At 39.0% G+C, this 22,407-nt stretch overlaps 1 protein-coding gene across 26 annotated transcripts in view; it reads right to left on the bottom strand.

Moving 5' to 3' along the window:
• The window catches only part of AGBL3 (AGBL carboxypeptidase 3), a 146,580-nt gene extending 132,969 nt beyond the window's left edge, over nt 1-13,611 (bottom strand). For 18 of the 26 annotated variants that reach the window (XR_008658599.2, XR_008658600.2, XR_008658598.1 and 15 more), the window contains exons 1-4: nt 13,338-13,611; nt 12,043-12,150; nt 10,749-10,809; nt 6,376-6,561 (exon numbers count right to left, since the gene is read on the bottom strand). Coding sequence is in view for 20 of the 26 variants with exons in the window: in XM_055284081.2 (XP_055140056.1) it covers nt 6,376-6,561; nt 10,749-10,809; nt 12,043-12,150; nt 13,338-13,499 (517 nt within the window). In the remaining 6 variants the exon portion in view is untranslated. Of the gene's footprint in view, nt 1-186; nt 4,936-6,375; nt 6,562-10,748; nt 10,810-12,042; nt 12,151-13,055 lie in introns of those variants that run through there. The other 8 variants (XM_055284099.2, XM_055284098.2, XM_063642275.1 and 5 more) reach the window with 8 other exon arrangements.
• Nucleotides 13,612-22,407: the final 8,796 nt, after the last annotated feature.

The raw sequence follows: 22,407 nt of genomic DNA, 5'->3' as shown, positions 1-22,407 counted from the left end.
TTACTGGGACAGTGCAAGGAGGTACTCATTCTGTTCATGTACAGGAGGTCTCTTTCCCACTGGAGCCTACTTTGAAATCAGCTGAGGAGCCACCAAATCCTATGGCCACCTGGGCAGTGCCCTATGAACAGCTCTCTATTGAAAGAGAGCTACTAGGTTGACTGATGGCAGTTCCAAGGTGGATAGTCCGTACTACATCAGAAGATGGAAAAGTTCTGATTGAAGAAGGTAAGAACAATCTGCTCAGGCTGAACTATATGCTCTCCTTGCAGTGATGAAAAAACTGAATAAGCATAAAAGTTCCATTTAAAAATAATCAAAGTTTGGGTGTGCCAATGGCTGGCCATATGGTCAAATAGATGGGTAATGAAAAACTAGTGTATTAGATGCCCCATGTGGGACACCATCCTATGGAAATCACCATGGAATTTAGGGGCACATTAAAGTAGCACATGTGAATGCCCACCAGAAGAACACTTCCAGGATCAGATGATGACTGGACCCAGTAAGTGGAAAACTTGGTGTTTACTTGAGGTGGGCATGTGGGTCCATGAAATAAATGGAAATGGGAGAGGTGTAGGAATGTAGGCATGGGCTGATTGTTGGCATATTTCTCTTGCTCCCTCTGAGGCACAAAATATAAATAAATACTTCAAGAGAGACAGAGACCGCAGGTGGCTATGGGCAGATTTCCTGGGGAGAAGGTGGCACATACAACTGACAAGTAACTACATCAGAATGCTGTGGTAGCCCCCAGAGACTATGAAAGGGTCCTGACAGGACTAGACATTTACTCTGGACTAGGCTTTGCACCCCCAGAGGTGGATGGATACAAAATGCTTAAAATACTATAAAAGGACTGAAACAGAAGATACTGTGGCAATTTGGACCATCAAGTTATATTTCTTCAGACCAAGAAACACACTTTACAGCCCATAGTGTCTAATGATGGGCAAAAAGATACCACATCAAAATGGACTAGTGGTTTACTAGAGAATTGGAAAAGGTAATTGAAACATTTTTTTTTTTTTCTAAAATGGGGGGTGATAAAGGCAAGAAGGGCTGACATATATACCTTCATGTGTATGCACATTCAACATGAGGGGGACAAGAGTGGGTCCCCACTTGACAAATTCTTTTACTTTTATGGTGGATCTGGAGAAGGGATGGAGGAGGACACTGGTACAAACTACAAAGTGATTTCTCCAGTCACCTCAACTTTTCTTTTTTTTCCAGCCTGGGGCAGTGGTTGGAGACTGCAGGTGCTAGAAACAGGAATCATTCTTAAGCAAGAAACTTACCTTTCAACCTTTATGTCAGAATTGCTAAGGGCCTAACGGGGTGGACTGTGTCTTCACCCCACCTGGCAAAATTCAGATTGATAGTGAATGCAGCTGTATTTCCTGGTGGTCAAGATAGCCCACTAGTTCTGTACCTATATATCCTTACTCTAAATAAAAGGGAATGAGCTGAAAGGAAGCATGAGCTAGACTGGTATTACTGCTGGCAATCTAGACCAGGACAGTGGCTAAGCCTAACAACTCTCCCAAAGGTGAAAATGTTTGGGTAAAAAATTATGACAAGTGAAAAATAGGAGAAATAGCCAAGGCACAAGAATAAATAAATGAAATAGGTAATGAGGAAAATCTAGTATTGCACTGGTGTTTTGAGAGAGGCTCAGAGCAAGAGACTGTAGTCTCTTAGCTTAATTATACTAGATGCCCAAAAAGGTAAAGTCAGTTTTCTAAGACTAACCTTACTCTTAGAAGCTGAAAAGGTTGAATGGAAGCCTGCAAACTTGAGTGGCATTGCTCTGGGAGACATTCTAGTCATATGATATAATGATGAACTGGACCAATTAATTGTTAATGACAGAGGTAATGGGCCATTATCTTTTGATTCTTATTTTTCAGGTTACATCTACTACGATACTGCAGATACAGTATAACACTGGCTTTGTTGGTATGATTCGTCTCCCTTAGGTAAGTAAGTCATATGATGATGATCAAATGTATTGGAAAATTGAATCACAGCCTCCTTGGTATGTAGTATCAATGAAAAATGGGCTAAGAACTGGATCTACTTATTATGAGTTAATTTCTATGCTGAGTATTTATGCACAAGTTTGTTAAAACGTATAAATAGCAGAATATTAAAACAGGAGATAATTATACTAGTTACAAACCAGGCTCTTTGTTAAAGAGAGCCTAGGCCAAGGGACAGTGGGTAGCCTGTATGTAAATGATTAATTCAGCAGGCCTTGTTTGTCCAAACCCTGCACATTGTAAAGGTTTGGACCTTGCTAAACTCTTGGGAGATAGCCTCTGATGCCTTGGAATACCTTGCCTCATAAGAGTATCTTTGTTTACCTGGGACCTTGGGCTATGTCAGATAGTAGTTTATGCTAACAATTGATTTATTGTGGTGGTGGTGGTGGTAGAGGCCTTGGACACACAGTATCAATTTTGACCCCTGGAAAGGCCAGAGACTAAGTAACTAAGGTCAGCCATGGGGGCACTGAATGTAAATATAACCAACCTGCAATAGAAACCAGTGACATCAAAGCTAGATGAGCTTCCCTGATTTGCAGCACTTCATATTATCTCACATTATGGCTGGGAGAATTAAGTGCTGTTTCTAAGACTCCACAGGGAGAGAACAACTGGAAGCTTGTGCTTGGTCTCATCTGGACTCTGCCGCATAGCAAGGGTCCCCAACCCTGAGGCCATGGAACAGTACTGGTCTATCGCCTGTTAGGAACCAGGCCACACAGCAGCAGGTGAGCAGTGGGCGAACGAGCATTACCACCTAAGCTTTGCCTCCTGTCAGATCAGCAGCAACATTAGATTCTCATAAGAGCACAAGCCCTATTGTGAACTGTGCATGCAAGGGATCTAGGTTGTGTGTGATCCTCATGAGAATCTAACTAATGCCTGATGCTCTGAGGTGGAACAGTTTCATCCCAAAACCATCCCCCCACATCTGTAGAAAAATGTTCTTCCCCGAAACTGGTCCCTGGTGCCAAAAAGTTTGGGGACCACTGCTATACGCCATTTACCTTTGCTGATTTTAATCTGTGTCCTTTCAGGGACATAATAAACCATAACCATGAGTATAATGGCTTCTCTGAGTTCTGCGAGTCCTTGGAGCAAATCGTTGAATATGAGTTGTCTTGAGGACCCCTGACCATACTCATAAACTATTTGCTTTTATGAATATAAATTGATGCAACTCTTTTTGGAGGAAAATTTGACAGTATCCGTATACCAGAAATTATAGGAATGTCCCCCCAAAATATGTATGTGTATATGCATTAGGCCACATATAAAAGAATATTTATGCAGTTCTGTTTGTCAGAGCCAATGACTGGAAACCCCTTAAATTCATTAATAAGGTACCAGTTAAAGAAATTCTGATTCATCCATTTAATGAAATCTGATGTACCAGTTTATAAAAAAGGAGACTAATATATATAAACTGATATGGAAAGTCTTTCAAGACAGATGACTGTGTAAGACAGAGTTAATTTATAGCTGGACTGGAAAAGCTCTATTTTTACCTCTTGGGAATTCTGGCTGTCCAGCTTTGACTCTTGGCCAAGATAAGAACAGTAAGATTAATGGTGTGCTGTTTACTGTCTGAAACTCCCCCTGAGAACCCCGCATGGCCAGTTTGTTTACTGATGGTTTTCATTTGGCAGAATCAGGAAGACAGCCTGGCTTGATGTCATGACTACAGGGTCTAAAAACCCAGATGGGAACTTTTGTCTTGAGGTTTTCTGAAGCTAAGATGCATCACATAGATCTTGGTGTTTCAATCTGAAGACAGGCAGTCTATGTGTGAATAAGGCCCCTGGAAAGCTTGCACCTGGGCCCCAATGCTTGCCACAGTATCTTTCTCTTGCTGCACCGTATCCTATGCCTTTAAATAAAAGCCACACAGAAGAAATGCTCTGTGAAGTCTTATAAGTCCTTTCAAATATCCAAATTTGTAAAATCTTTGCAACAGTCAAGTGACAAAAGCAAGGTCTAGAGCAATATGTAAGACTGTGGGAAGTAAACTTTCTGAAATGCTAGCAAGCAAAGTGGAAAACGCCATCAAGGACACATATAGGAGAAGATTTTGATTCTTCCTACACAAGGATGTATTGTATTGGGTGTTCCAGTTGGCTTGAGGACCAGCAGAGCTTGCAAAAATGTCAGGGGCACAGACTGAAAATAAAAGAACAGTGCCACAGCCCAAAATAAAGCTTTTATCCAGCATAACTATACCTTGCACAGATAGTGTGACCAGTAGCTGTGTGACATCATGACTCTGGGGATCTTGGGAAACATATGCTGAGAGAGGCTGCACCTTCACCAGGGTGGAGGCTGGATTCACAGAGCCCAAAGCCTATTTATTATGTAAGATATCTGAAAGGAGGCACCACAAACTCTAGCCATTCTTACAACAATATTTTGGTTAGAAACTATATTTAGAATTTCAATAGAAGAGGACAGAAACACAGCTGCCCTCATCTGAAAGAACCTCGGCAGTAACAGTGGGGGATTACCAAGCAACCAAGGAGAAAAGAAACTCTCCCCACTCTGAGCTGCTGATGGTGACTCCTGTGACTGAGGGCAAAATGACTGCTGAAAGTGAGGGCTAGGAAATTTCAGGAAAAGAAAGGTGTGGCAAGGATGTGACAGAAGGGTTTTCTAGTTAGGTGAGGTGGAACCAAGTTGAGTGGAATGAGCACACGTGGCTGGAAGTGACACTGAGAAGCAGTGGCCCGACGGGGTCTTGCTTTCCTCTTCCTTTTGGGTCTCTTCTGCTCTCATTGTCTTGTCACTGCTACCAGAGAGAAATTAGGCAGAAGTTCACAGTAGGAGCAGTAGGGATTTTCCTTTATTGCTCCTTATCCATTCCCTCTGCCACAGATATGTCATGAGGAGGCTGGGAAACAGAACCAAAGTACAAAAAGAAAGGCTTGGGGGAAGGTTCAAATTCAGTAGCATGGCAGTGTTTTCTCTGCTGGACTTTTTTATTTCCTGACCTGGTGCTGTAGCAAAAATGAGGTTGGAGGGGGTGGTAGCAGAGGAGAGGTGGGGACGATGGTAGAAGGACTGAAAAGAGAAAAAGGGAGAGAGATATCCTATACTACAGAAGATAAATATATACCCAGCTTTGAAAAGATCTGTGTAAATAAGTGATTCTGTTTAGTACTATTAAGCATGAATTCTTTAATATATTTTTAACCCTATAACTTTGGAATTCTTGAGAAAAATTAACTTTGTCCTCTATGAACAAAAATCAGTGTTCTTTCTCTCTCTCCACCCATCCTTTCTCCCCATATCTATCTATCTATATGCCAGATGATATATGAAGAAAATTTAGTTTTTAAGAACTCCTAGTAGACACTGCAATAAGTGTAGTTATAAAAAGTATATATGTGTAATTTTTTTTTATTCACCAATGAGTGTCCATAAGATGTCTACCTGGCGATAACATATGTTTACGTGCCTCAATCAACGAAAGGTGGAAAGTCATGGCAGTGAAAAGATAATGAACAATGGGATGTTTCTGTCATGCCTGTGCACGGATTGGAGAGATGAGGCTATAAGCTTTACTTGGAAAAGCAAAAAATGAATTTGGGAATGGACACATACAGAAACATTAAAATCTATATATACTAAAATATATACTCTTCAGTTTCATAAACCTCCATTAAAGGAAAAAGCAGAAAGTGGGAAAAAGACAAAGGAGCAGAAAGAGAAAATGAAAGAGGAAAAGAAATGGAAAAAAGGAAAAAGGCAGAAAGTGGTAAAAGAAGATAAAGATACATTAAGAAGAAGACAGACCCACAAGGAGGAAATAAGGAGAAAGAGACAGGGAGCTACAAAGAGCAGGACTACAGCTCACAGCCATTCCGGCACAGCCTCCATCTGTGACTTCACTCTGTGTATGAGTTTGTGCCTGGGATACCGTCATGCCCTTTGGAATTGTTTAGAATTGCTAAAGCTTCAGGAGCCAAGCAAATGCTGTAAGTGCCTCCATTTAAGCCCATGTGGCTACTGAACACTTGAAATGTGGCTGATCTCAATTCAAATGTCTGTAAAGATAAATGCACACCAGATTCTGAAGACTGTACAAAAAGAATGTGAAATATTTTGGATATATTTGGGTTAAATAAAATACATTTTTAAAGTTAATTTCATTTTCTTCTTTTTGCCTTTTTAAATGTGGCTACAAGCAAATTTAAAATTACATATGTGGCTCACGTTACATTTCTGTTGGAATGTACTGTTTTCTAACATTGCGAGTCTCCTCATTAAAATCGAGGTTGGCAAAGTAAGTTTGCTAATGTCTGAATCCCCCAAACTGCTAAAAACATACCAATATGCTGGACTTTTTCATCGATGACTTCACAATGGTATGGCCACCGTGTTGGGCTCAGTGGACCAGAAGAAGAGACACCATATAAATCCCGTGGTTCACGAAGACGTGGCACCCATCTCCCTAGCTGATATTCTAATAGTATCTGTGTAGTCCGAGGGAAGAAGGGATCACCAAAAGAGTCAGCTGAAAAAAAGATTCAAACACAATCATGAGTGGGAAGAAGAAAAATACCAACTCCTGTAATTTTTATATAGTTCCTTTTTTCCTTTCAACACTATTCAATGTGTGGGTATCATTATAAATGTTTTATAATTCATGGCACTTTTTATAAAAGTACTAATGAAATTTTGTGATGATTGATCTTCACAATAGCCAAAAAATAGTTGACCTTTATACTATTAATTTATTCTAAAAGATCACTACTAGTTTAAAAACATGCTTCTCGTAGCTTTTCTAGCAAATCATTTACTTTGACTCTTCTTAAATGTAGTCACACTATTTGTCTAACGAGTTAAATACAGTGACGAACTATAATTCCTCACCACTTCCTGGAACTGTATTCTCAAGGTTTACTAGTGAACTCAGTCACAACTTTTTCTCAGTTCTCCTTCTAGAGCTACTGTGTTATACAATGCCAGGAACGCAATTCACATAGACTAGTATGGGGCCACGCCAAGCAGGCCGTGCAGTGATCTGGTGTTTTGGTGTGATACTGTATGGCATCAGTTTGATGTTGATGATCACCCCTCCTTAAGCGCACTTCTCTTATGATACATTTCCTAGGTTTCCCCCTCCATTCCACATATTTGGTTTTCCATTTGTCTCCCTGACTCCTCTTGCTCTTTCACCTCTGAAATGTGGCTTTTTGCCGAGATTTTAGTTCTTGGTTATTTTTGTACAACAGCTGATACAGCAACTGGACTAGAGCTCAGATAACTGGATTCCTTCCCTTTTATCACTTTGTTTTTGTATGACTTTGTTTGGGCAAGGCAGCCTCTTTGAACATAAATCTTACTACACGTCAATAACTAATAATATCACCTGCCCTAGCTACTTATCAGGATTGTTCTATAGACTTATTCATCCAACAGATACTTATGCATCTACTATGTGCTAAAAACTATAAACAGACAATTGCCATACAGGGTGAAAAAAACAATGTCCCTGCCACCATGAGCTTACACTGTAGTAGGGCATATATAAATAGGAAAACAAGATAATTTCAGTGATGATAAATGCTACAAAAATAAAACACAGGAATATAAATGAAGATTAGAAACGGGAAAGTGGGAGTGAGAATGCTATTTTAGATAGGGTGGTCAGGCAAGATTTCTCTGAAGAGGTAACATGTGAGCTGACACCTAAATAATGAACTCAGCCCCAGAGTAAAGACTGTTCTGGCTGGACACACTCTAACAAAGCTGAAAGGCAAGCCTCAAAGTAATGAAACTGATCCACAAGCAAAACAACTGCTAATCAGGACAAAGTCCAACATTCTTTAACTGAATACAACAAAATCCAGCAACCACATGTAAAATTCGCAAGTTTGTCATTCACCCAAAAGTTAATGAACAAGAGCTCTAGTCCTGCTGTGGCAACATAAGTCTTATACAGGCCTTCTCTCTCACTAATTCCAACTAAACTCTAGATAAAACACAAAAATATAACTATCCGAAGAATTTGAAAAGTAAACAAGAGCAGACTGTAGAGTTAATACTTAGAGAAGCACCCCCACAGGAAGGTGAGTCCAGCCCCTTGTTTGCTCTGGCCTGCTGAATGGCAGGCCCCATGCACAGAGCAGTGTCGTGGTGCAAATGGCTAAATCTCAGATAGAAACTGAGTCCTTTTTTTTTCCGTTTACTAAAGTTTGGAGTTATTTTTATTATAAATGTTTGATTCCAAAATGCTTGAGAGTAGCCTTTTTTCTCTTGAGCAGAATAATTTAGTCACACCACCCTAACAATAATAACATCCTATTTAGTCATTACCTACTATGTGCCAGACCCAGTGCTTGGAAGAGATACAAACATTGATAAGACAGCCTCTGAGATCAAGGCATTCTCAGTACAGAGAGAAAGAAGGAAGGGTTAGGTGATAAGATATGGCAAGGGCAACCACGCAGGCATATACAGGATGTCATGGGAGAACGTGGTGGGGTGGTCAGTAGTGTAGAGGTTGAGAAATTCTGGCCTAGACTAAGAAATGACAATATGTACACATACAAGAAAATAAAAAGAAAATTCTTTCTCCAAATCAGAAACCCAGTCTTTCTTAACAGAAGAACCAGGAAAAGGGGTCCCTACAGTGTGGAGGGAATCTGAAAGGAAGAAAGGAACCAGAGAAAGGTATCTCCTAATCCTGTGTATGAGCGCACAAAAGTCTCATCCTAATCCCTGAGCTATGCAAGCAGACACACTCTCAGAGACTATGAAAACTTAACTGAAACTTTAACCAACCCCCCACCCACACACAAATATCTCAGCTCAACCCCTGAATTACACATGTGCAAGATAGTCCCAAACCAATACAAGGAAAACTTAAGAGAACTAAACAGGGCTTTGAACCATCTATACAAGTCTCAAAACCCCTGAACTACACTGGCATGGGAAAGAACCAAATACCCATAGCAAAGGCTTGGAGATCAGAACTGAGATCTGAATTATCCACAGAAAGGGCACCAGAACTTATTGCTTCAACCTAACTGGATTGATTGCCTGCTAGAAGAAATACATTGACCCAGAATCTACAGAACATAGCATGGATAATGGAAAACCAGGGATAGGACCAGTTCTCAGGGCAAAAGGCAATCAACAAATGTTAACATCAAGATAACAAATGTTAACATCAAGATAACCCAGATGTTAAAACTATCAGACAAGAACTTTAAAGGAGTCATTATAATTATGTTCCATGAGGTAAGAGAAAAGCACACTTGTACTGAATTAAAATGTAAGAATTCTTGGCGAAGAAATAACACATTGCTGGGAATGCAAAAGGATATAGCCACTTTAGAAAACAGATTCAGTTTCTCATACAGTATATATTTAGCATATAACCCAACAATACTATTCCTAGGTATTTATCCATGAGAAACAAAAACACGCTCACACAAGGACTTGTACAAAAATATTCACAGGAGCTTTATTCATTACATCCCCAAACTGAAAACAATTTAAATGGGCATGAATGGATGGCTAAATGGAGAAATTGTGGTCTATTCACATAATGGAATAACTCTCAACAATAAAAAGGAAGTACTGATATATGCAACAACATGGATAAATCTCAAGAGTATTACGCTAAATGAAAGAAGACAGAAAACACAAAATGTATGATTCTGTTTTGTGAAATTCTAGAAAAGCCAAATATAGGGGAGGGAATGCAAATCACTGGTTGCCTGGAGCCAGGGGTGAAGCCTGGAAGGAGAGGATCTACTGCAGAGACACAGGAACATTTAGGGGTGATTAAATGTTTTACATCTTGCTTTTGGTAATGTTCTAAACAAAGGAAGCAACATAAAGGGATTACTATAAACGAGCAATTCATACCAACTAAGAATATGAGTAGATAATAAGGCTATAGAAGTAATTCTCAATTTTTCTAGCAATCCCAGAAATGCTAGTTAAACAAGTGAGTTATCTCCTGTTTCCTAATAGCTTGGCAAAATTTAAAAAACAGAAAAGGGTAGCAGGGAAATGTCCACAAAACAGTACTATAAAATTTCTATGCCTATGGGTATAGATATGTGTATATGCAAAGAAGTTCTAGAATGATACACACCAAACTAAGAATGGTGGTTATTTCAAACAGGAAGATTTATTTTAGGATGGTGGTAAAAGACAAAAGAAAAAAAAGATAAAGGCCTTAACTCCAATTTCAGAGTATTTGTGAAACATATGTAAATATTTAGTAGAGATATTTTAGCATTTGAAAGTACAATTCTAAGTATAAATCTTTAAAAATTAAGTATACATCAAGATGTCCACACACATGTTCAGTTGCAAATGAATGACTTTATTAAGGAGACTCTTTAGACAATGTACTTCGTTTAAATGAAGATGTACTTCTAACATAATCTGTCCGTTATAACTTGAGTCATACAGTCAATACATTTAAAGAAATGACAAGGTAAATCCTTATGTTAAATATAAGATAATCACCACTTTCATTTATTATTTTCTAATATAAAATAGGTTTACCTAAAACAAACCCAAAAAGTTTGAACTCTGCAAGTGGATACATTTCTCTTTCACAATCTACTAGAATAATCATTCCCTATATTATTCAATCTGACTTTTTAGTTTCCTCATCTTCTTTTTTATCCACTCAAAGTTTTATGCTAAACAAAAACTATATGAATAGGTTCAAACCTGTTAAAAGTGCACGCCGATGAAGATCTTCACTTACAAATTTCGTGAACATATCCTCATCCTAAAATAAGAATTTAAAAATATTTCTCTTTTAAAAACCAACAGTTTTCAAATCCAGAATTTTTTTACATCTATTTTAGTACTTGGGATTGAGTATATGTCTTTAACCTTTAATAAACGAGAAAATTAAAGGATTATTATCGGCTACTGGTCTCAATGCACCCAACACTTCAAATATCCTGAAACCTTAAAGTTTCCATCTTTCATTCCTCCTCTTCCACTGGGTGTGGTCATAATAATGACTTTATGGAAGGAATAAAGTTTAAAGATTCTTGATAAACCTGGGAAAACAATTTAAATTAAGAATAAAAGGCGGCTCATGCCTGTAATCCCAGCACTTTGGGAGGTCAAGGCGGGTGGATCACCTGAAGTCAGAAGTTTGAGACCAGCCTGGCTAACATGGTGAAACCCCGTTTCTACTAAAAATACAAAAAAATTAGCCAGCCATGGTGGCACACGCCTGTAATTCCAGCTACTTGGGTAGCTGAGGCAGGAGAATCATTTGAACCCAGGAGGCAGAGGTTGCAGTGAGCCGAGATCGCGCCATTGCACTCCAGCTTGAGCAACAAGAGTGAAACTGGCTCAAGAAAAAAAAAAAATTAAATGAACAAAAAGACACATAAAGCCATAAATCCTTTTAAGTAGCTAAAGTAAGCTTTAAGAGCTTATTTCAGGACATTAGTTTACATACATAATTTATACTTTAATAAAATTTGAAGGAAATCTCTCAGAATATGTAGTAGAAACAGACTAAAGAATTTTAAATACTACGTTTCCCCCCCTTTTTCTTCTTCCATGTCTCTTCCTTTATGACATCAGAGCCACAATAAACTGTTATGGTGATACACAATAAGGTTAGAACACGGTGGTTCTACTATGATTCATACTACGATGTAACACAATCTAATCAGCACATAGAAGAAAATAAGTGGACATCAATCCTAAAACTAAAACCCTACAATAATTTCATATATAAATTTTAATAAAACCTAGAAGAATCTTAGCTAAAATATTTTCTCAAAAAAAAAAATACAAATATAGTTTCTCTTTCTAGACAGGGCATAGTGTTCCCAGTGATCGCTTAGCTTTTTCACCAAATTATTTCCCAACTTCAATGACAATAATTTAAACATCCAATTGATTTTTATATCCAATTGATTTTATAATATTTTAATTGGGGATTTATATAATACAAATTTTATCTCCAAGTAAAATAAAGTTGAGAAAAACATACCGATTCATCTTCATCACTGATTGTTCTGTCTGAATAGTCTTCCTTTTCTGAATCTTCTGACATCTCTTCCAGTGTTTGACTTAAGATTTCTTGTAATATACGGGGAGGCTGTAAAACAATTTCTAAGGAAATTATTTGACAGATTTTCTTTTCAAGCTGTAGGTGTTTACAACATTGAATGAGTACTCAAAAATATATTCAATTGTATTTAACAGTCACAACAGTCTTCTCTAAAAACTAATTAGAATACAACTAATAAAACCTTCAATTTCAAAGATTTAAAGGAATTTTCCATGACTATAAGCGACAACAACCACAATAAGACAAATCAAGTAAATCATTCAATTAAAAGGAATTTCCAGAGTATACAGCCAAATCATTCACATCTTATATTTACAATTAAATACTACACAGCAAGTTCAGAATGATCCTGAAGCATTAAAAGATAATGAATTTAAAAAATTATAGTCACTTAGTGAAATGTAGCAATATAATTTTAAGTTTTCTCCTTGATTTTCACTTGACCAAAAGTTCAAGTGACAAGACTTTACATTTTGTTATTATTCTGTAGATACTGTCTGTTCTAATATTCATTTATATTATCCTTATTCTTAGAAATCTAAATAGCTACCAGAAAGTTGAATTGGTAATGACCATTACCATTCTATGCAAGTATCTTCCCATGTGGTTAATATTAAGACCAGGGAATAATAGAAATTTCTTGTCAAGTTCCCATCGTTCTTGAGCGACCAAAGGACTCGACAATTTCAAATCTATTGGTTTACGCCCCTCTCTACAGAAAGCGTGTTTTGGAGCGTGGACTACATATAAGTTAAGTCCAAGCTCTATGGCAAATCACTGCCAATGCCACGGAGCCGACTGTCTCATAGATGATACCTTGAGTCCTAAGAAACTGAAGTTTTTGCCTGAGCATCACAACTCCACATTTGGAAAACCCGACTGGCCTAAATTCCATTCCTTACAGGTGCACACGGGGCGCACGAAGTGCTGACCTGCTGCGGATACAGCTCTGGCCTCAGGAGACCGCCCTTATCCACCGGTGCTCCGCGGGTGTCTTCCACCACTGCGGAGGAGGGGCAGATGCGGGCGCGTCCACGCTCAGCCGCGTCCCGACAGTACCAAGGCGTTTTTGGCGGGAAGCACGATGAGGCCACAACTCCGGGAGGCTGAGTTCCTTCCCGCACTCACTCCTGGACCCCGTGGTGTGGGGAGGCGCTCATTTTCCGGGGCGCGCTCGCTTCCCGCAGGGGGCGCCCCGCCTTACTTCTGCGTACCTCACCGTCCTGTCGGGGCCGGCACCTCGCTCCCACCCGAATCCTCTGGCCAGGCCAGTCGTCGCTTCCGTGCGGGGAGAATATCTCGGGATCGCGCGGAGAACGCCGGGTCCAGCCGCTAGAAGTAACGCCACTGCTGGAGATCCGCAGCCCCAGCCACATTCCCAACTCTCGTCACCAGGCAACGGGTCCACCCTCGCGATACTTCGGACAGCCCTCGGAGACCACCTAGCAACCAGCTCGGAGGAAAGGAGCCTGCGTAGGTTTTGGCTCCAGGAAGAGGGATCCCAGAGGATGCCGGGAACTCGGGGTGGGCAACAGGGCGGTCAGAGAGGATCTCAGGGAGGATCTGAGAGGCTTTGGGGGCTGTCGGGAGAATTTAGGAGTGGGGAAGCCCGGGCAGCTATTTATTCCTAGTGGTCTGCACTTCGGCTGTTGCCTTAGAGGAGGCAGTAGAGCATGCTGGTTAGGACTGTGCTTTGGAGCCCACCTGACTTTTAACAGTGTGACATTGGACAAATTAATTACCTAGACTTAATGGGCACAATACTTGTAACTACTACTTGGAGATGTTAGAATATTAAAAAGTACGTTGGTCTTGATTTTTATACAGACTGAATTCCATTCTACACAATTGTGCGATTAATTCTCTTTATTTGATTCTGGAAAATGAGGCTTTTCTCCTTAAATACTAAATGGAGAGTCATAGATGAACTAGGGTGAATTCTCAAAATTATCAGCTCAGAGATTCTTTATAGCAATCGTCAGCTAGCATATTTAACACTTTTCCTGATGACTGCAAATCAGTATATGTAGTCTCATTTAATTAACAGACGTTATTCATGAACATCCCATATTGATTTTTTCCCTCATCTTTAACTCTACTGGGTAATGTAATCTATTTGGAAAAGTTTTCCAAGTACAGCTGAAAAAAAGTCTAGATTTTGGTGATATAAGAATGTAAATAAACACTTTTCACAAAGCATTATATGCCATGAGATTCGTGATACTGTAGAAAGGGAGATAATAAATGGTAGCAAGTTTGAAAGTAGAATAAAGGGCAAAGCACTATGGCTTAAGCATGGAAATGGGTTAATAGAATCTCTTTGTATTTTGTAGGTTTCTGAAAATAGGTGTTTTTGAGGTCAGCAGTTTACAAGTCTGAACCTTCCAGATTAGACCTTGGCCAGAGAATATTAATAGAGTATACCTTAGATCAACCTCTTGAAAAGTAGCTCTTATAGTTGAACCTTGTTTTATGCCATACATAAATCACTAAAGGTGACATGCACAGAGAAATCTTTATATATGTAATCTGTTTTTCTGTTGGGTTTTAGTCATGGCTGCAAGCCATAGGATGTCAGCTGCACAAGGTAAAACTGAGAAATGGTCTAACCAGGTTATACAAGAAATTAATGGCAGGGCTGAGAGACTTAAGTCTCATGATTTTTAGTCCAAATAGTTCTATTATCACATATCAAGTAATCCATGGGAAGAAAAATGATCTTAGTGCATAATTTTAAAAACTTAGGATTTTTTTTTTTTTTTTTTTTTTTTTTTTTTTTTTTGAGACAGAATCTCACTTGCTCTGTCGCCCAGGCTGGAGCGCTGTGGTGCAATCTCAGCTCACTTGCAACCTCCACCTTCAGGGTTCAGGTGATTCTCATGCCTCCTGACTAGCTGGGACTACAGGCACATGCCACCACTAATTTTTGTATTTTTTAGTAGAGACGTGGTATCACCATGTTGGCCAGGGTGGTCTCAAACTCCTGGTGTCAAGTGATCCATCTACCTCAGCGTCCCAAAGTACTGGGATTACAGGTGTGAGTCATCGTGCCTGGCCAAAAACTTAGGAATTTGGCAAAACTTTGAAAATGATATTCATTCATTATTTTATCAACAACTTTTTTCTTTTTAAAGACAGCTCTGTCACCCAAGTTGGAGTGTAGTGGCACAATCATAGCTCACTGCAGGCTCAAACTACTGGTCCGAAGAGATCCTCATGCCTTGGTATAACAAATTTCCTGGATGGCTGCTACCTACTAGGGACAGTTCACTATTGCAAGGAAAAAAACCAGACATTTATTGTGGAGGTTATGTTCTGGTAGGAGTAAACAAACAAACCAATGATGATAATAAAAATGATATCACTCAGATGATAACTGCTATGGAGAGAAATCAAGTGGGGGAAAAAAAGAGAATAGGGGATGCTGGGGGTGGGGGGCCTTGCTAGGTTACTCTTTTAGATGGAATGGCTAGGGAAGGCCTCTCTGGCTAGGGGGCATTTGAACAGAGGGATGAACCATAGGATGTCTTAGGGGGAGACTCTGCCAGGCAGGGTAAGCAGCAAGTACATAGACTGAGAAGTCTGTGTTATGAACTACAGTTGAGACTTGAACAACTCAGGGGTTAGGAGTATCGTCCTCTACATAGTTGAAAATCTGCGTATAATTTTTGACTCCTCAGAAACTTAACTACTGAGAGCCTACTGTTGACTGGAACCCTTACTGATGACATAAACGGTTGATTAGCACATATTTTGTATATGTGTTATATACTGTATTCTTACAACAAAGATGAAATGTTATTAAGAAAGTTATAAGGAAGAGAAAGTATATTTACTATTCATTAAATGTAAGTCAGTCATTATAATCGTCTTCATCCTTGTCTTCACATTGAGTAGGCTGAGGAAGAGGAGGAAGAAGAGGAAGAGGAAGGGTTATTTTATTAACAATTTTTTTCTTTTTAAAGACAGCTCTGTCACCCAGGTTGGAGTGTAATGGAGTTGCTGTCTCAGGGGTGGCAGAGGTGGAAGAAAATCCCTGTATACTTGGACCCACATAGTTCAAACTCATATTTTTCAGGGGTCAGCTGTATACTAAGCAGTACTATTTAGCCAAAGTTTAGCTGGAATCAGTATCATTTTAAGGTAAGAGATTTCACAGGGATTTTTTTCTTCCCCAAGTAAAATTGCTTAAGCTTCTGCTTTTTTTCTTTTTAACTCTTTCTTTTTAACTTACTGTCCTATTAAAGACAGTAATATGTACTGGAAATGAAATTCTTTATCTTTAAGTTGATATGGAAGTAAGGCCTAGAATAAACTTCTACCAAAGACTTTGTCTGAATTTTTGTTCCCCTTCCCTATAATCTCGCCAAAGAAGCTTACTGGACATGTTCCTTCTATAGCCAGCTTCTGCCTTTTGGGAAGACAGCTTTACCCTTGTGGCAACTTTTTCTCCTTTTTTTTTTTTTTTTGTGAGTTTACTCTAAGACTTCAGTCTAAAAGGCAATATAATAAAAAATAGAGTAAGAAAAGAGGAAAAGACAATCAAAACTCTAAGTGCCAACTGTGCCAAAAAGCACAATTACTTGTGTGGGAATCAGGAAGAAAGTTCGTTTTAGCAGGATGGCCAAAGATAAGTTGTGTTAGGAGTATAATTTTGTGGAATTGTATCATTTTGATCAGAATCAAAATAGAGTCACAAAAGTTAAGAAAACTCTGACAAACAGAGCTGGGGAAGGCCATGAAAGAAGAGTCCTCACATTTGTATGCTTGATAATGAAAAAGACTCCATAACAACCATAACCTTACAACAAGGGCCATCATAACCTTACACAAAAGATACTTCTACAAGGACATCTGCTAAGCAACTGCCTGGCTAACCTCAGACTGGCATCACTCTTGTTATTGATCTTTGTGGCTAAGGATAATCACTTAAAAAACCAGTATGTAATCTTCCTCTTTTTTTCTTTTAAAAATCTTTATCTTCCTTTACCTCCCTGACTACACACATAGTTTACTATGACATACATATTCCCATTGCAATGTTCCATTCCCAAATAAACATCTTTTAGAGAGCCTGTCTCTGTTATTTAGGTTGATAATTGAGAGGGGCTTAAATGAGTATATGAAGTGACTAGTGCAATCCGTTACTTATGACATCATAGAACTCAGTAGTCAAGTGACCTTAGAGGTCTTGTAATTCGACTGAGGAAGCCATAGTAGGGCCTGGGAAGCCTGGGGTAGTCTAGTAATTATCTTGGCCTTCTTCATACTATCTGGGTCCAGGATGACCTAATACGGGCCCAAACCTCTTAAACTGTTTCCAAGCTCAAATCTTGAGATCTGTCTCAGCCAGTCAACTAACCAACACTCAGCATAAGCATCATTCACTTGATGATGTCTTTTCTAATTACTCTGTCATTGGCAGAATTAATTGTCTGTATTTGGGGGCTACAGTGAAGCTATCGTTGCCCTTAGTATTTGGAAATGAGTTAGTAAGAATGCCTCTTGCCTGCTCAACAGATAATGGATAGGATAAATCATCTCAAAAGAGAACGAATGATTCTGAGACTCATTGTGAAATCCCATGACAACAAACATGAAATTGTCTTTTTTCCCCCCAAAAAACTGCCCTAACTGTGCAATGGTGAAATTCCCTTTCCGGCTGAGGGCATGTTGGCTAGAGTTGGTAACTTTTCAGCTACTAAAACAGTATCATTTTGATATTTGAGATTTGCTTCTGGTATTTGGCATTCGATTTGGCATTAAGAAGTTCATTTTTTTAAATTATACTTTAAGTTCTAGGGTACGTGTGCACAACGTGCAGGTTTGTTACACATGTATACACGTGCCATGTTGTTGATGTGCTGCACCCATTAACTCGTCATTTACAGTAGGTATTTCTCTTAAGGCCATCTCTCCCTCCTCCCCCCACCCCATGACACGCCCCAGTGTGTGATGTTCCCTACCCAGTGTCCAAGTGTTCTCATTGTTCAATTCCCATCTATGAGTGAGAACATGTGGTGTTTGGTTTTCTGTCCTTGTGATAGTTTGCTCAGAATGATGGTTTCCAGCTTCATCCATCCCTACAAAGGACATGAACTCATTCTTTTTTTATGGCTGCATAGTATTCCGTGGTGTATATGTGCCACATTTTCTTAATCCAGTCTATCACTGATGGACATCTGGGTTGATTCCAAGTCTTTGCTATTGTGAATAGTGCCGCAACAAACATATGTGTGCATGTGTTTTTATAGTAGCATGATGTATAATCCTTTGGGTATATACCCAGTAATGGGATGGCTGGGTCAAATGTTATTTCTAGTTCTAGATCCTTGAGGAATTGCCACACTGACTTCCACAACGGTTGAACTAGTTTACAGTCCCACCAACAGTGTAAAAGTGTTCCTATTTATCCACATCCTGTCCAGCACCTGTTGTTTCCTGACTTTTTAATGATCGCCATTCTAACTGGTGTGAGATGGTATCTCATTGTGGTTTGATTTGCATTTCTCTGATGACCAGTGATGATGAGCATTTTTTCATGTGTCTGTTGGCTGCATAAACACCTTCTTTTGAGAAGTGTCTGTTCATATACTTCACCCACTTTTTGATGGGATTGTTTGATTTTTTCTTATAAATTTGTGTAAGTTCTTTGTAGATTCTGGATATTAGCCCTTTGTCAGATGAGTAGATTGCAAAGATTTTCTCCCGTTCTGTAGGTTGCCTGTTCACTTTGACGGTAGTTTTTTTTTTTGTTTTTTTTTTTGTTTTGTTTTTTTTTTACTTTGCAGAAGCTCTTTAGTTTAATTAGATCCCATTTGTCAATTTTGGCTTTTGTTGCCATTGCTTTTGGTGTTTTAGTCATGAAGTCCTTTCCCATGGCTATGTCCTGAATGGTATTGCCTAGTTTTTCTTTCAGGGTTTTTGTGGTTTTAGGTCTGACATTTAAGTATTTAATCCATCTTGAATTAATTTTTGTATAAGGTGTAAGGAAGGGATCCAGTTTCGGCTTTCTACATATGGCTAGCCAGTCTTCCCAGCACCATTTATTAAATAGGGAATCCTTTCCTCATTTCTTGTTTTTGTCAGGTTTGTCAAAGATTGGATGGTTGTAGATGTGTGGTATTATTTCTGAGGGCTCTGTTCTGTTCCATTGGTCTATATCTCTGTTTTGGTACCAGTGCCATGCGATTTTGGTTACTGTAGGCTTGTAGTATAGTTTGAAGTCAGGTAGCATGATGCCTCCAGCTTTGTTCTTTTTGCTTAGGATTGGCTTGGCAATGCAGGCTCTTTTTTAGTTCCATATGAACTTTAAAGTAGTTTTTTCCAATTCTGTGAAGAAAGTCATTGGCAGCTTGATGGGGATGGCATTGAATCTATAAATTACCTTGGGCAATATGGCCATTTTCATGATATTGATTCTTCCTATCCATGAGCATGGAATGTTCTTCCATTTGTTTGTGTCCTCTTTTGTTTTTTTGAGCAGTGGTTTATAGTTTTCCTTGATGAGGTCCTTCACATCCCTAGTAGGTTGGATTCCTGGGTATTTTATTCTCTTTGAAGCAATTGTGAATGGGAGTTCACTCATGATTTGGCTCTCTGTTTGTCTGTTATTGCTGTATAAGAATGCTTTTGATTTTTGCACAATTGATTTTGTATCCTGAGACTTTGCTGAAGTTGCCTATCAGCTTAAGGAGATTTTGGGCTGAGACTATGGGGTTTTCTAACCATAGAATCACATCGTCTGCAAACAGGGACAATTTGACTTCCTCTTTTCCAAACTGAATACCCTTTATTTGTTTCTCTTGCCTGATTGCCCTGGCCAGAACTTCCAAGACTATGTTGAATAGGAGTGGTGAGAGAGGGCATCCCTGTCTTGTGCCAGTTTTCAAAGGGAATGCTTCCAGTTTTTGCCCATTCAGTATGATATTGGCTGTGGGTTTGTCATGAATACCTCTTATTATTTTGAGATACATCCCATCAATACCTAGTTTATTGAGAGTTTTTAGCATGAAGTGCTGTTGAATTTTGTCAAAGACCTTTTCTGCATCTATTGAGGTAATCATGTGGTTTTTTTTCTTTAGTTCTATTTATATGATGGATTATGTTTATTGATTTGTGTATGTTGAACCAGCCTTGCATGCCAGGGATGAAGCCAACTTGATCATGGTGGATAAGCTTTTTGGTGTGCTGCTGGATTTGGTTTGCCAGTATTTTATTGAGAATTTTTGCATTGATGTTAATCAGGGATGTTGGTCTAAAATTCTCTTTTTTTGTTGTGTCTCTGCCAGGCTTTGGTATCAGGATGATGTTAGCCTCATAAAATGAATTAGAGAGGATTCCCTCTTTTTCCATTGATTGAAATAGTTTCAGAAGGAATGATACCAGCTCCTCTTTGTACCTCTGGTAGAATTCAGCTGTGAATCCATCTGGTCCTGGACTTTTTTTGGTTGGTAGGCTATTAATTATTGCCTCAATTTCAGAGCCTGCTATTGGTCTATTCAGGGATTCACCTTCTTCTTGGCTTAGTCTTGGGAGGGTAGGAAGTGTCCAGGAATTTATCCATTTCTTCTAGATTTTCGAGTTTATTTGCATAGAGGTGTTCATAGTATTCTCTGATGGTAGTTTGTATTTCTGCGGGATCAGTGGTGATATCCCCTTTGTCATTTTTTATTGCATGTATTTGATTCTTCTCTCTTTTCTTCTTTATTAGTCTTGCTAGCAGTCTATCAATTTTGTTGATCTTTTAAAAAAACCAGCTCCTGGATTCATTGATTTTTTGAAGGGTCTTTTTGTGTCTCTGTCTCCTTCAGTTCTGCTCTGATCTTAGTTATTTCTTGCCTTCTGCTAGCTTTTGAATGTGTTTGCTCTTGCTTCTCTAGTTCTTTTAATTGTGATGTTAGGGTGTCAATTTGAGATCTTTCCTGCTTTCTCTTGTGGGCATTTAGTGCTATAAATTTCCCTCTACACACTGCTTTAAATGTGTCCCAGAGATTCTGGTATGTTGTGTCTTTGTTCTCATTGGTTTCAAAGAACATCTTTATTTCTGCCTTCATTTCGTTATGTACCCAGTAGTCATTCAGGAGCAGGTTGTTCAGTTTCCATGTAGTTGAGCGGTTTTGAGTGAGTTTCTTAATCCTGAGTTCTAGTCTGATTGCATTGTCGTCTGAGAGACAGTTTGTTATAATTTCTGTTCTTTTACATTTGCTGAGGAGTGCTTTACTTCCAACTATGTGGTCAATTTTGGAATAGTTGTGGTGTGGTGCTGAAAAGAATGTATATTCTGTTGATTTGGGGTGGAGAGTTCTGTAGATGTCTATTAGGTCCACTTGGTGCAGAGCTGAGTTCAATTCCTGGATATCCTTGTTAACTTTCTGTCTCGTTGATCTGTCTAATGTTGACAGTGGGGTGTTAAAGTTTCCCATTATTATTGTGTGGGAGTCTAAGTCTCTTTGTAGGTCTCTAAGGACTTGCTTTATGAATCTGGGTGCTCCTGTATTGGGTGCATATATATTTAGGATAGCTAGCTCTTCTTGTTGAATTGATCCCTTTACCATTATGTAATGGCCTTCTTTGTCTCTTTTGATCTTTGTTGGTTTAAAGTCTGTTTTATCAGAGACGAGGTTTGCAATCCCTGCTTTTTTTTTGTTTTCCATTTGCTTGGTAGATCTTCCTTCATCCCTTTATTTTGAGCCTATGTGTGTCTCTGCACATGAGATGGGTCTCCTGAATACAGCACACTGATGGATCTTGACTCTTTATCCAATTTGCCAGTCTGTGTCTTTTAATTGGGGCATTTAGCCCATTTACATTTAAGGTTAATATTATTATGTGTGAATTTGATCCTGTCATTATGATGTTAGCTGGTTATTTTGCTTGTTAGTTCATGCAGTTTCTTCCTAGCATTGATGGCCATTACAATTTGGCATGTTTTTGCAGTGGCTGGTACTGGTTGTTCCTTTCCGTGTTTAGTGCTTCCTTCAGGAGCTCTTGTAAGGCAGGCCTGGTGGTGACAAAAATTTCTCAGCATTTGCTTGTCTGTAAAGGATTTTATTTCTCCTTCACTTGTGAATCTTAGTTTGGCTGGATATGAAATTCTGGGTTGAAAATTCTTTTTTTAAGAATGTTGAATATTGGCCCCCACTCTCTTCTGGTTTGCAGAGTTTCTGCTGAGAGATCCGCTGTTAGTCTGATGGGCTTCCCTTTGTGGGTAACCCGATCTTTCTGTCTGGCTGCCCTTAAAATTTTTTCCTTCGTTTCAACCTTGGTGAATCTGACAATTAT

The sequence above is a fragment of the Symphalangus syndactylus genome, chromosome 6, assembly GCF_028878055.3.
Source record: "Symphalangus syndactylus isolate Jambi chromosome 6, NHGRI_mSymSyn1-v2.1_pri, whole genome shotgun sequence".
NCBI classification, from domain to species: Eukaryota; Metazoa; Chordata; class Mammalia; order Primates; family Hylobatidae; genus Symphalangus; species Symphalangus syndactylus.
Note: the sequence above shows the minus strand (reverse complement) of the source record. Positions and strands in the feature narration are given on the sequence as shown.